We start from the raw sequence: 11,876 nt of genomic DNA, 5'->3' as shown, positions 1-11,876 counted from the left end.
AAGAACCTTAGTTGCTATGATTAGCGTTGTATATGCCGAAAGATGTTGTATCAGCCGTCTTAATCTTTTCTATGAGTCTGACACACAACTCCATGGCGTATACTATAAAAATAAATAAATAAATATTCCCACTGTTGGTGAATGAACTAAAACCAGACAGGATTTAGGAACATAGCAAAGTAGAAAACAAGAAAAATGATAAATAGTATATATAAGGGTAAACAACAAAACTAAACCTGCAGCTGGTGGGATGAGTCCGTCGGCTCCAGCCATTGATGCAGTTGCAGGGCGGAGACCGCGTTCGTTGCCACCTCCCCATGTGCTGCCGATCTCGTCGCCTCAGCAACAGCAGACATGTGTCGCCTCACTCGCGTCGACTCAGCGTCAACAACGCTCGATTAACGCTAATCTGTTCCCGCTAAGCTTCGCCTAGTCACCACCCATATGGCCATATAGGAGTATCTTTTCGCGCCCGCGCATGGCTCTCGTCCCTGTCGCGACTGCCGACCTTGTCCTCGTCCTTTTAGGATCCGCGTCCCCTTTAAAATCCCAAGCATCTCATCATCAAGCCTCACACAGCACCACACCCAGAGAGCAGAGAGCAGAAGCAGCTAGCTATCTATACATCGAGTGATCGACCATCCATCGTCACGCACACTGCTCACACGCGAGGCAGGCAGAGAGAAACAGAGAGAGCTAGGAGCAGAGATGGTGAAGATTCCGAGCCCGAGGAGGCTGTTCAGGAGCCGGTCCAAGAGCACGGCGGGCGGCATCGGCGGGGTGGACATGTGCGCCATGGTGGCCGAGCACGAGAGGATCGAGTGGGAGGTGCGCCCGGGCGGGATGCTGGTGCATAAGCCCGACGACGACGGCTGCGACGACGCCGTCGAGGCCATCCTGGTGAAAGTATCCGCCGGCTGCGGCGGGTGGCAGCACGACGTGTCCGTCGACGCCACCGCCACCTTCGGCGACCTCAAGGTGCTGCTGTCGCTGGCCACTGGGCTCTGGCCCAGGGAGCAGCGGCTCCTGTACCGGGGCCGGGAGAGGGACGACGGCGACCACCTGCACATGGCCGGCGTCCAGGACAAGGACAAGGTGCTGCTCCTGGAAGACCCTGCCGTGACCGAGAGGAAGCTGAGGTCCACCAGCCTCGCGCAGCTCATGGGGGTGCCCTGCCACTCCTTCATCCAAGTATAGAAACCCACACATCCTCCTGATCGATCGATTTTTCTTTCTTTCTCGCCGGCTGCTCTTGCTTGGGCGAAGATCGATCGTTTTTCCTTTCTTTCTTAGTTTTTTGGTTTTCACACAGAGCCAGAGCCTGGATTCGGCCGGTTAAATCAAAACATCTGCATCGTTAAAACACATTTTCGTACAGTACAGTACATATTGTAAATTATTCTTGCAATTTGTATAAGGAAACAATGACGGTGACTGTGCTCCTTGTACAGTTTTCTGACGGTGCATGTACATTTATCAGCGCATCCTTACGGCTTATGATGAAATTAGGGTCACTCCAACGGGCATGCATCAAAACGCGCCTAAACATCCGAACAACATTGTCCGAACACTCTTTGCTATCTAGCTCAATGCATAAAATTTTTGCAGATCAGTCCGGATGTCTGAATTCCCCCAAAGCGAAAACTTGTGGAAGGTTTGAGGGAGTCCGGACACCCGCCTCGTTGAACTCCGACACACCCAAAGCCCCCCTTCGGGAGCCTTTCATAATACATTGTGAAGCCAGAATGTTGTAGGGCGTGGGCTTGGTGGGTGACGCCAGAGCGGATGCAACAAACTCCAAGTCGATAACTACCATCCTAAATTGGCCCGATAAATGCATATGGAGAAAAGAAATATGCGAATTTAGTTGAGGAATATCCTTGAACGGTTGTTGGGCATGTCTACAGACGGAGTTTCTTAGCATGGGCGTGGGTGTGGTAGATGATGTTGGGGCAGATACGACAAACTCCTCGTTCACCGCAACCTCTTCTCAGCATGCTCGTGCCCGCACAGCCAAACACACTGGTTCTTGTGGACGATGCTCTCTATGTTGGCCACCTCAACGGTCGAAACACCCAAAAAATCCGCCCACTCAAAGTCCATGTTGGCGGGCAGACGGTGGAGTCGACGCTGGTGGCTAGGATGGAGGATGGGGAGGGTGGTGCGGACGCAGAGCAAGGACGGGGGATGACGACGATGACGCGGATGTGGCAAATGGAGGACTTGCGCGCAGGAGACAGCGGTTGATTTGGCAACTTGAAGGGATTCGGTATGGATCTGACATGATGGATGTGGATTGAGTTTGATGAGCGTTGGACTGTCCATACGTATGGACTAGGTTTGGGGGTCCGATTGGGTGACATTTTTCTATATAATCTGTCCGGGTTGTCTGTCGGGACAAACGAGGTGGGGGGGGGGGGGGGGAGGGGGGAGCTGAACAGGGGAGTAGGGGTTACGATTGGTGATGCTTTTATTTTTCAATACCTCGTGCAAAGACCCAAATAGTAGAGGAACCTCATTCGAATGAGGACTTGTGGCTGTAGGATGCCACATGCCCCTATATGAATACAATATTAGAAAATATCAAAAAATTCAAAAAAAAAGAATTTTGTTTACATATCAAACAAGGGTGTCCATTTGTATTCCCGTATTTAGTTTCATGAGCAATGGAATCCCGTGGTATTCACAGTAAAAAGAGGTCAAAAAATTCTAATGTATAGAAACAACTATCTGGATAGATCGTCTCGGACAATATTTTCTTTGACACGGATACTTACGGGCATCCAGTCCTCGTGAAACCAAAGATGGAAGCAGGATGGGCACCCATGTTTGGTATCCTGAAGTTTCAGAATTTTTTAAAAAAATCGGTATCTTTTTATTATAATACTATATTCATATATGGATTTGTGACATCCGAGAGCACCAATGCATTTCCCAGACTCTCTTGTCATTCTAGTTGCTCGAATACCGTCTTTTCCGTGAATAATAACATATATCTACTAAAAAATGATCGCGTGCATAGTTTATTGGCTGGTGGATCAAGAGGCCGGGTAGGTTTCATTACGCGATCGTACTTTCCCTGCGATCGATCGATCGATGCAGCAGTAAAATATTCAAACATGCACTTTTGGCGCTTGTCTCTAGCGCCAACTGTTTGGCGGCACGCAGCAGAGATCGAAACAGGAAGCTCCAAAAAACTGCAGCCCCCAAAGCCAGAAGATGCTGCTGTCCCTCTCATCCACCGCGATCGCCGCCAGCCCCGAACCACTCCTCCTTCGCCCTACACCAAACCTCCTCCCCGCGGTCGAGCTAGCTGGCTATGGCGACTGCTACAGTGCTACCCCTGCTGCCGAAGGGATGGTCAGACTCCTCCGAAGTCCACTCTCCCGAACGAACTGGGACCGGGAGACCGGGAGAGGCGACAGAACCGGGCCGGGCCGGTGGACGAACGGGGCTAGGAGTCGCTCAAACTAAACTAAACACCCTACCAGATGGACAGCAATGACGCGGCGGTTCCTCGATCGGCGGCTCGGCAAATCATTGCGCGCGTCCCTGCGTAGCACCAACCGATCGATCGAGTAATGGAGCCACAGTGCTACCGCCGCCGGTGCCGCGATCTCCTCGGCAGGCCCCCCGCGCATGTGCAATCATCAGACCGCCGGCTGGGCTGATTGGCGACCAAATCCAAATGCGCGCAGTGGTAACGTGGTGGTATTATTATATGGATAGCTCTGGTTCATTTCATTTCGGCTACGCTACAAAGGACACCCATCGATCAGGGGCCGGAGCAGGGGTCACGTCAGGTGAGGCGAATCATTTTGGAACGAACAATTCCCACATGCTCCTGCCACGCACACGTATGAGATTCATGGTTCCTAGACGTATGTATGTTTCAGCGCCACGGCTTGAGATGCACTCTTACTTGCTCAATCAACTCATCACCCGATTAGTCTCTTACCATCTGCTGCTTAGTTAGAGATGAAACACGTTATGGGACCTTAGCACGATGACTTTCCGAGTGTCTACTACAATAAATTGTGCCTGACTCCGGCGAGGGAGGGGCGATGACGGCGGTGCGCCTTCGACTCGCTTCAATACTTGTAGTCGTCGCTAGATGGTCTACGGATCATGATGTAATTTTTATTATTTTTTATGTCCGTTCTACTGTCATGATTAAATATGAATAGATCAAAAGTTTTCTTAAAAAAGAAGATGATGAAACACATTATGAGGCCACATGGCTGAACCCTAGGAACCCGAGAGAGGCGATCTCTGGGCATACCTTGCCGCCACCCCTCCTCCGCCGGTAGGTCGTCAACCTCCCCCTCCTTCGCCGGCTCTGTCGACGGGGGCTATTGGAGGCTCTGATTCATCGGTGCGAGATGTAGCAAACTTGCTTTCAGGTTTTGGAGAATCTCTGTCCGCTCTATTTAAAAAAATTAGAGGAGCAAAATGTTGATTTAAGGCCCTAAACCAGACCTAGCCGATCCCCTTAAAAGCTTTAGAGGAGTATAAATTTTCACTTTTTGTATCGACCGACGCTTACATTTACTCGCCAAGCACCGTTTCTTCGAAATAAATTACACCCCTCTCTGCGCCGCCCCTCTCCCTCCCCGCAGTGCATATTCTCCGTCGACGCCCAAATCTACCTCGTCGCCCTCCCGCAGCCTCCCCCACCCCCGTCGACACTTCTTGTCATCGGCATCGCCCACCCCTAAATGGCGGGATCTAGTCGTCATTGGTCGTCGCCACCGATTTGAAGAGTAGGTCCGCACCGCAGCGGTACCCCCTCCCCATCCCGTTGCCGCCGCCGCCGAGGATGAAGTAACATGGCGTGCGGCTACGGCCATGGGGGATATGGGTGTATGAAATCAAAGACATGGAGACCGGCGTCCGGTTATGGCTCGACTCTTATCACTCGTTCGAGCTGGCGACGAGGGCATGCGGCATCAAGGAGGTGGCGCTCTACGGATGCGAGCGAAGCTCAACTACACCCTCGGCAGCCGCAACAACCCAACGGGCGTCGAAATCGACCCATGAGTGTTCTCCTGCCGCGAGGTGTGGGAGTACCTAGATGTGTTCAGGCGGCTCAAGGTAGTGCAAGCCGATGAAGACTACATGGCCGAGCTCTGTCGGATGCATCCGAAGCTCCTCGCCGAGGAGCACTGGCGGCTCGAGCTGTACAAGAAGGGGCTTGCTGATGAGGACGAGGTAGGGACGTCCGATGGTGTGGCCGGAGCGGAAATAAAAAAGCTTTCGTCGGATGGCTCCGACTTCGACCCGGGCGGCGTGGACTGGGTGAAGATTGAGGCCGAAACAGCGGTGGAGGAAAAGGAATAAATTTTTTTGTTTGTTTTTCTTATTTCATTCAAATCGACTAGTTTAAATTTTTATTATGCATTGCGGTTTGAACTTAATTATGTTATCTGTAGTTATATCCAAGTTTGCATTGTACTTTGAATCAAATCGAGCTAGGATGTTCAAATTCGTGCAAAGTTTTTCTAGGTAGCTAAATTCATGAGTTTGGCTAGGAACCTTTTTTAACTGAGCAAATATAAGAAGTTAAAGGACAAGGGTCCATATAAGGGACAAAAATTAAAGAGATCGGTTAGAGATGCTTCTAGGTAGGTCTTCATTGGCCATAGCTTCGGTCTTCATTGAATCAAATTGAGCTATCGATGTTCAAATTTGTGTGAATTTTTTTCAGGGAGCTAAATTTGAGAGTTAAGCTAGGAGCTGCTTTTTAGCTGAGCAAATATAATTAGTTAAAGGATAATGATCCATATAATAGCTTAAATTTCCTTGTAATGTTGATACTTGATGAATATATAGCCTCTTTTAGAAAAAAAAAGAAGTAGATATAGATGAAGAAACATTTTCCACCAAAAAAGGAGAGGGATGAAACTCATTTTAGCACAATAGACCTCAGTTCGGACAAAAAAATGTAGAGAATACGGTACACCAGTTTGCTTTGGGATGCACAATGTATAAATTTTGGGGCGTCAATCCCGAGTGAATGTTCGCTGGGGGAATGTCATTCATGAACGCTCCGTATGGCAGTTTTGTGCGTTGGGTAGGGCTGGGTTGGCATTTTGTAAAACTATCATGGCAGTTTGTTCAAATTGTGCGGTTATCTTTTCACAAAACTGTCACCGTCGGATGCCGATCTGATGGCTCCCGGGACATTCTCTGGGATCCCACCCCTAGCAAACGTTCGCCAGATACATTTTTCGAAAGTTTAACATAGTAAAGAAATGGGACGGAACGACAAAGCAACCAACCTGCAGCCGGTGATGCGATTCCGTCGGCCCCGCCATTCATGCAGATGCAGAGACCGCGTTCGTTGCCACCTCCCCATGTGCTGCCGGTCCGGCCGTCTTCGCAACAAGAAGACAGGTGTCCCCTCACCCGCGGCGACTCAGCTTATACAACACTCGATTAACTCTAATCTGTTCCTGCTAAGCTTGGCCTAGTCACCACCCATATCTTAATTCTCCCTTTTCGCGCCCGCGCCCGCGCACGGCTCTCGTCCCTCCCTGTCGCCACTGCCGACCTTGTCCTCATCCTCGGCACCTTCTCCCCCTTTAAAATCCCAACCATCTCCCTCCCCATCAAGCCTCACGCACCACAACATCCATCGATCCAGCGATCATCCATCCTCACGCACACACACGAGGCAGGCAGAGAGAGAGAGCTAGGAGCAGAGATGGTGAAGATTCCGAGCCCGAGGAGGCTGTTCAGGAGCCGGTCCAAGAGCACGGCGGGCGGCATCGGCGGGGTGGACATGTGCGCCATGGTGGCCGAGCACGAGCGGATCGAGTGGGAGGTGCGGCCCGGCGGGATGCTGGTGCAGAAGCGCCGGGGGCCGGACGACGACGACGTGGTCGAGGCCATCCTGGTGAAGGTCTGCACCGCCGGCGGCGCGTGGCAGCACGACGTCTCCATCGACGCCAGCGCCACCTTCGGCGACCTCAAGGTGCTGCTGTCGCTGGCCACCGGGCTCTGGCCCAGGGAGCAGCGGCTGCTGTACCGGGGCCGGGAGCGGGACGACGGCGACCACCTGCACATGGCCGGCGTCCAGGACAAGGACAAGGTGCTCCTCCTGGAGGACCCGGCCTTCACCGAGAGGAAGCTAAGGTCCACCACCCTCGCGCAGCTCATGGGGGTGCCATGCCATTCGTTCATCCAAGTCTAGTATAGAACAGATGAGCATCTCGCGGTTTGTTTGGGCGACGATCTGCTAGGTGTGTTAACTGAGTGTTAGCAGCGCTCATTTCTTTCTTCAGTTTTTTCTTGGGGGTTTAATTCAGGGCTTGGATTCGGCCGGTTGAATCAAAACATGTGTATCGTTAGGATACAAAAAATACAGTACAGTACATGTTGTAAATTACTCTAATTTGTATAAGGAGTTCGCAATGACAATGACTATGTTGTGTATAAAAGTGTACATGCGTGTGCTCATTCACTGTGACTGGCTCATCTACTCTCTTCTGACAAAGTTAGCAATACAGTTCACATGATGCTACACACGCATCTCTTGCAGTCTATTTGTGTGCATATATTCTTCAGATGAAATTAGCAATACAGTTCACAATGTGCTACACATACAGTCTGACAGAATTAGCAGTACAATTCACACTGTGCTAGCACATACTCCATGAACATTGCTGGTGGAGTATGTACAGTGTGAATTGGGAGTACTGTCTACTTGTAGCAATTTTCTCCACCAGCACGTACTGATGTACATCCATTCTTCATATCAAAATTGACCTATGGCAAGCAGCAGAGCAGGTTTACGGTTACCAAACATGTAACCGCCAGCTCCCCCGGACAAAAGCCGGCCTGCTTTAACGGGCAGCTCACCGGCCGGAACTACCCCGCAGCACCCACCGACCAGTGGCGAAAACGTCGGGTGGATCGGACATGGCAATCGTCAGTGCTACGGAACCGGAGCATAATGCTAGCTGCTCTCACGGTTTCCGGTAACTGCCCCGGGAATCAGATGCCGGCCGGCCGGCGACCCGCCTCTCGCCAAAATTTCACCGTACGCGTTCCATCCAGGCGCTGCTAGCTAGCTGTTTCCACTGTACCCTGCACATCAGAGCCAAGTCAAGCAGCAGCGGTGCAGCCTGGAGTTCAGAAACTTATTCTTCAGAGAAAGGTTTCACCGCAGTTAAATACGTCGACGGATTTCTTGTTTTTTGAAAAGGAATACGTCGACGGATGATCGAGCAGAGGTGTGGATCGACCACAACTCGGATCATACGTAGACAGCGACGCGCGATCGGACCGCGACAGATGGTAATATCCAACGGGGGTCAGGGGAGGGGCATGTATCTACCTGCAGCTGAGATGGCGCTGTCGAGCACGCACCCAGGTCCCCCGAACTCGTGCCGGGAAGAGGGGGCAGTGGCGTCAATGCATGCGCCCGGCGCGACCCCTGGCCCGTCCCCGCGGCTGGCTTATCCGGCTCCGCGCTATCTGCGGCACGTCGGCCGGCCACCGCGGTCCCTGAGGAGCGCTCGGCTGGTCGGCGCCGCGGCCGCGTGCGTGTGGCGCCATGTGCGTGGCGTACCCCGTCTGTCGGCCGGCGAGACGTGGGCGATCTCCGCACCCTTGGACACTGCTCCTGTGCTGCGCTGACGGGTAGTGACGGGACGGCGAAGCTTTGGCTGCCTGACGAGCATTCGGAGCCGGTAAAATTTGTGAGGCAGAGGTTATTTTTTTTAACAGATGTTGTGCACAAAAACTATCTGAAAATTGTATGAGAAACAAACTCTCCGTGTTTAATTTGCTCGGGAAGTGCTTTTGAGAACTAATTCCAGTCAGTACAATACTCCCTCCGTAAAGAAGTATAAGAGCCGTTTAGATCAATAGTGATCTAAACCGCTCTTATATTTCTTTACGGATAGGAGTCAGATTCAAGGCAGTTAGATCATGTGCGCTGATGCGTAAATCCAATCGTTCGCAAGTGTTATTAAAATGAATAGAAGGCTTTTATCACAAGCCGACTTTAGCTCAGTTGGTAGAGGGGAGGACTGTAGTGTATGTAGATTAATCCTTGGTTGCTGGTTCGAATCCGGCAAGTCGGACTTAACACTTTATCTCTTTTCCTTTTTATATTTCTATTTCTACAGGGTTTTCCCAACAAGTGAAACTGTCAGCAATTCTTTGAGCCGTTCTTTTTTTTTTCTTTGACCGCATCCTTTTGCTATTGTACTCACAGCAACATTTTTCTTCTACCCGTTGCACCTTCATGAGATTTCATCCGTGGATCCCATAAATCAGAAAGATGAAAATTAGTCATATTAGGTCGCTGGTTCGAATCCGGCAAGTCGGACTTAACACTTTATCTCTTTTCCTTTTTATATTTCTATTTCTACAGGGTTTTCCCAACAAGTGAAACTGTCAGCAATTCTTTGAGCCGTTCTTTTTTTTTTCTTTGACCGCATCCTTTTGCTATTGTACTCACAGCAACATTTTTCTTCTACCCGTTGCACCTTCATGAGATTTCATCCGTGGATCCCATAAATCAGAAAGATGAGAATTAGTCATATTAGCAGTTTATAAACAATGACTTTGCTAAAAGGGATTAAATAAAGTCTCATCTAAATTCTATGACATTTAATTCTACGGAAGATTCGTGCAATTTATTGGATTTTTTTCATGTTAATGTCACTTCATGAGTCTTACTTAATTCTCATCTAGAAGAGATCTAGCTCTTTATTGGATTTCTATTTCTTTTATTTTCTATATATATATATATCACATGTGGCTTCTTGCGTTTGTAATACGACTCCATCAATATGAAAATGTGCCTTCGTACGTCTATGGTTTTCCTCGCCAAAAAAATGTTCTGATGTCTCCTGCTTTTATCTAACAACTTTTTCATGTAGATCTAAATGGTATAGTCTGTTGATGTTACAATTACGTGGACTTAACACATCTTTTTATATCTCTTTTCCTTTTTATATTTCTATTTCTACAGGGTTTCCCCAACAAGTGAAATGTCGGCAATTCTTTGAGCCGTTCTTGTTTTCTTGACCGCATCCTTTTGCTATTATACTCACAGCAACATTTTTCTTCTACCCGTTGCACCTTCATGAGATTTCATCCGTGGATCCCATAAATCAGAAAGATGAGAATTAGTCATACTAGAAGAACGCCCGTGCGTTGCAACGGGGCCACGTTAACTTAAAGAGTTCAATATTACGACATTGGCGACCTTTTTTACCATCAAATCCTCACACACACACACACTCCCTCCCTCTTCCTCTCTCTAACACACACACATATCCATCTTATTGGGTACGGGACCATAATCCATCTATTTCACACACACACACGCTAGTGCATAACAATATGGATTATGTGTATTATATTTGCCACCAGAACTGAGGGAATTAATTTCATGTAAATCGGCCAGCCACAGCTCCAAGAATACGTGGAGGAGGTGGCCCGGGTCAGCGTCGGCGCCGTCCGGCGCGGGCCACGGGCCCGCTTCCAAGTGCACGTGCAATGCACGTCTTCACAAATATTACAACCAGATGTGAGAAATCACATACTAACACGATGTTGCAATCAATTTGTAATTAAAGAAGCCAAAAGTCTTTTTTCTTAAACAAGAATTCCTTATGCTGGAGTTTAAACAAACCCCACAATAGCCCTACTTATCACCTAATTAAGCAGATGCATGACTTATGAAGCGGATAAGAAATCATGTTAACTTGGAACTAAAATTCCAACAAAAGAGTGAGGAATAAACCTTTTTATCATTGCTCTGAAGTCTGAACCTCCCCCTATTTGTTAGTGAAATGTGAGTATGCTTGGAAGATAATAATTTCTTATGCAACATATGCTTTTACATCCGAAAGAGCTACAAAATATGTTGACCTACCTATGTGCACTTCCTAAATCAAGCGGATAAAATTATTTCTATCGGCAATATAAAATATTAAACATTAGAAAGAAAGGGACAATGTCCACTAACCATGCAAATATTCTGACCATGGGATATTTAGGCTGGCGTATATGGGAAATCAAAACTAAAAATGACTCGATGAGTTAGGGATACATCAATAAATATTGTAAAAAGTGATAAAAACAAATCTGCAGCAACTCGCGACCCCACGAACTCGTATTCGCAATGAGCAAGTTAGTGAGGCCACCACGGTAGGCTAGCACCAAGGGACAAGGGCAACAACCGCCTTCCCATCCAACCTACTGATTCTGCTGGCGCTACTTTCATCCTAAGCCTATGAGTACCATTAGTGTGTTGCCACGTACGGAGAAACTATGAACTGAAATTTTCATCCAAATCATGAAAAATGTTAATGTTCCTCTCCTCTCCCATCCCTCGTGTGAACATACCCAATTCGTGGTTGGCTCGCTACATTCAGCGTAGCTCTGATGTGCACTGCCCTCGCTCTTGATTAGTTGCCGCAGTGCCACGCATCTACGCCAACAAGCTGGGGAAACAAATGCAAATGTTACACCGAGTCAAAATCAACCATCCCACAATCGTAACAATAGAAAAGATAATAACCAAAATTTAACAGAAGAACTATTGCTTGGCTCCCAGATCCATCTCGATAGCCCTTGATCTGGCTGCTGAGCTTCTCCTAGCCGCCTCAACATCACGTCATTACCAAACATGTAGTGGATGCCTAGTGGGACAAGGATTAAGAAATAACATGAGGTGAAAAATGCGATGGCTGTCAATTTCATAAGACGATCCAAGTAATTTGACAAAACAGATCGGGAGCATCTTGTATAATCTCAAAAAAGCAACTAAAAATATGAGAAATGAAGTGATGAAAATCAGCCCCTGCTCTCATTTATGCTCGCTTTTGTAATGGGAGGCAAGGAATGGGGAT

General features: G+C 48.6%; 2 protein-coding genes across 2 annotated transcripts; both read left to right on the top strand.

Annotated features, from left to right (window-relative positions):
* Positions 1-493: 493 nt before the first annotated feature.
* Positions 494-1,459, top strand: LOC125548900 (BAG family molecular chaperone regulator 4). Its single transcript, XM_048712423.2, has one exon. It carries the CDS (start codon positions 709-711, stop codon positions 1,195-1,197), a length of 489 nt encoding a protein of 162 aa, XP_048568380.1. The 5' UTR covers positions 494-708; the 3' UTR covers positions 1,198-1,459.
* A 5,102-nt stretch (positions 1,460-6,561) lies between these two features.
* LOC125548899 (BAG family molecular chaperone regulator 4) lies at positions 6,562-7,461 on the top strand. Its single transcript, XM_048712422.2, has one exon. It carries the CDS (start codon positions 6,707-6,709, stop codon positions 7,193-7,195), a length of 489 nt encoding a protein of 162 aa, XP_048568379.1. The 5' UTR covers positions 6,562-6,706; the 3' UTR covers positions 7,196-7,461.
* Positions 7,462-11,876: the final 4,415 nt, after the last annotated feature.

The sequence above is a fragment of the Triticum urartu genome, chromosome 3A (assembly GCF_056163025.1).
Source record: "Triticum urartu cultivar PI428250 chromosome 3A, HENAU_Tu73, whole genome shotgun sequence".
Lineage (NCBI taxonomy): Eukaryota > Viridiplantae > Streptophyta > Magnoliopsida > Poales > Poaceae > Triticum > Triticum urartu.
This window is presented reverse-complemented; position numbering and strand designations above follow the sequence as displayed.

What these genes read in the sequence shown, in the direction of transcription:
- LOC125548900 (XM_048712423.2), top strand. Translation starts at nt 709, where the DNA reads ATGGTGAAGATTCCGAGCCCGAGGAGGCTGTTCAGGAGCCGGTCCAAG.
- LOC125548899 (XM_048712422.2), top strand. Translation starts at nt 6,707, where the DNA reads ATGGTGAAGATTCCGAGCCCGAGGAGGCTGTTCAGGAGCCGGTCCAAG.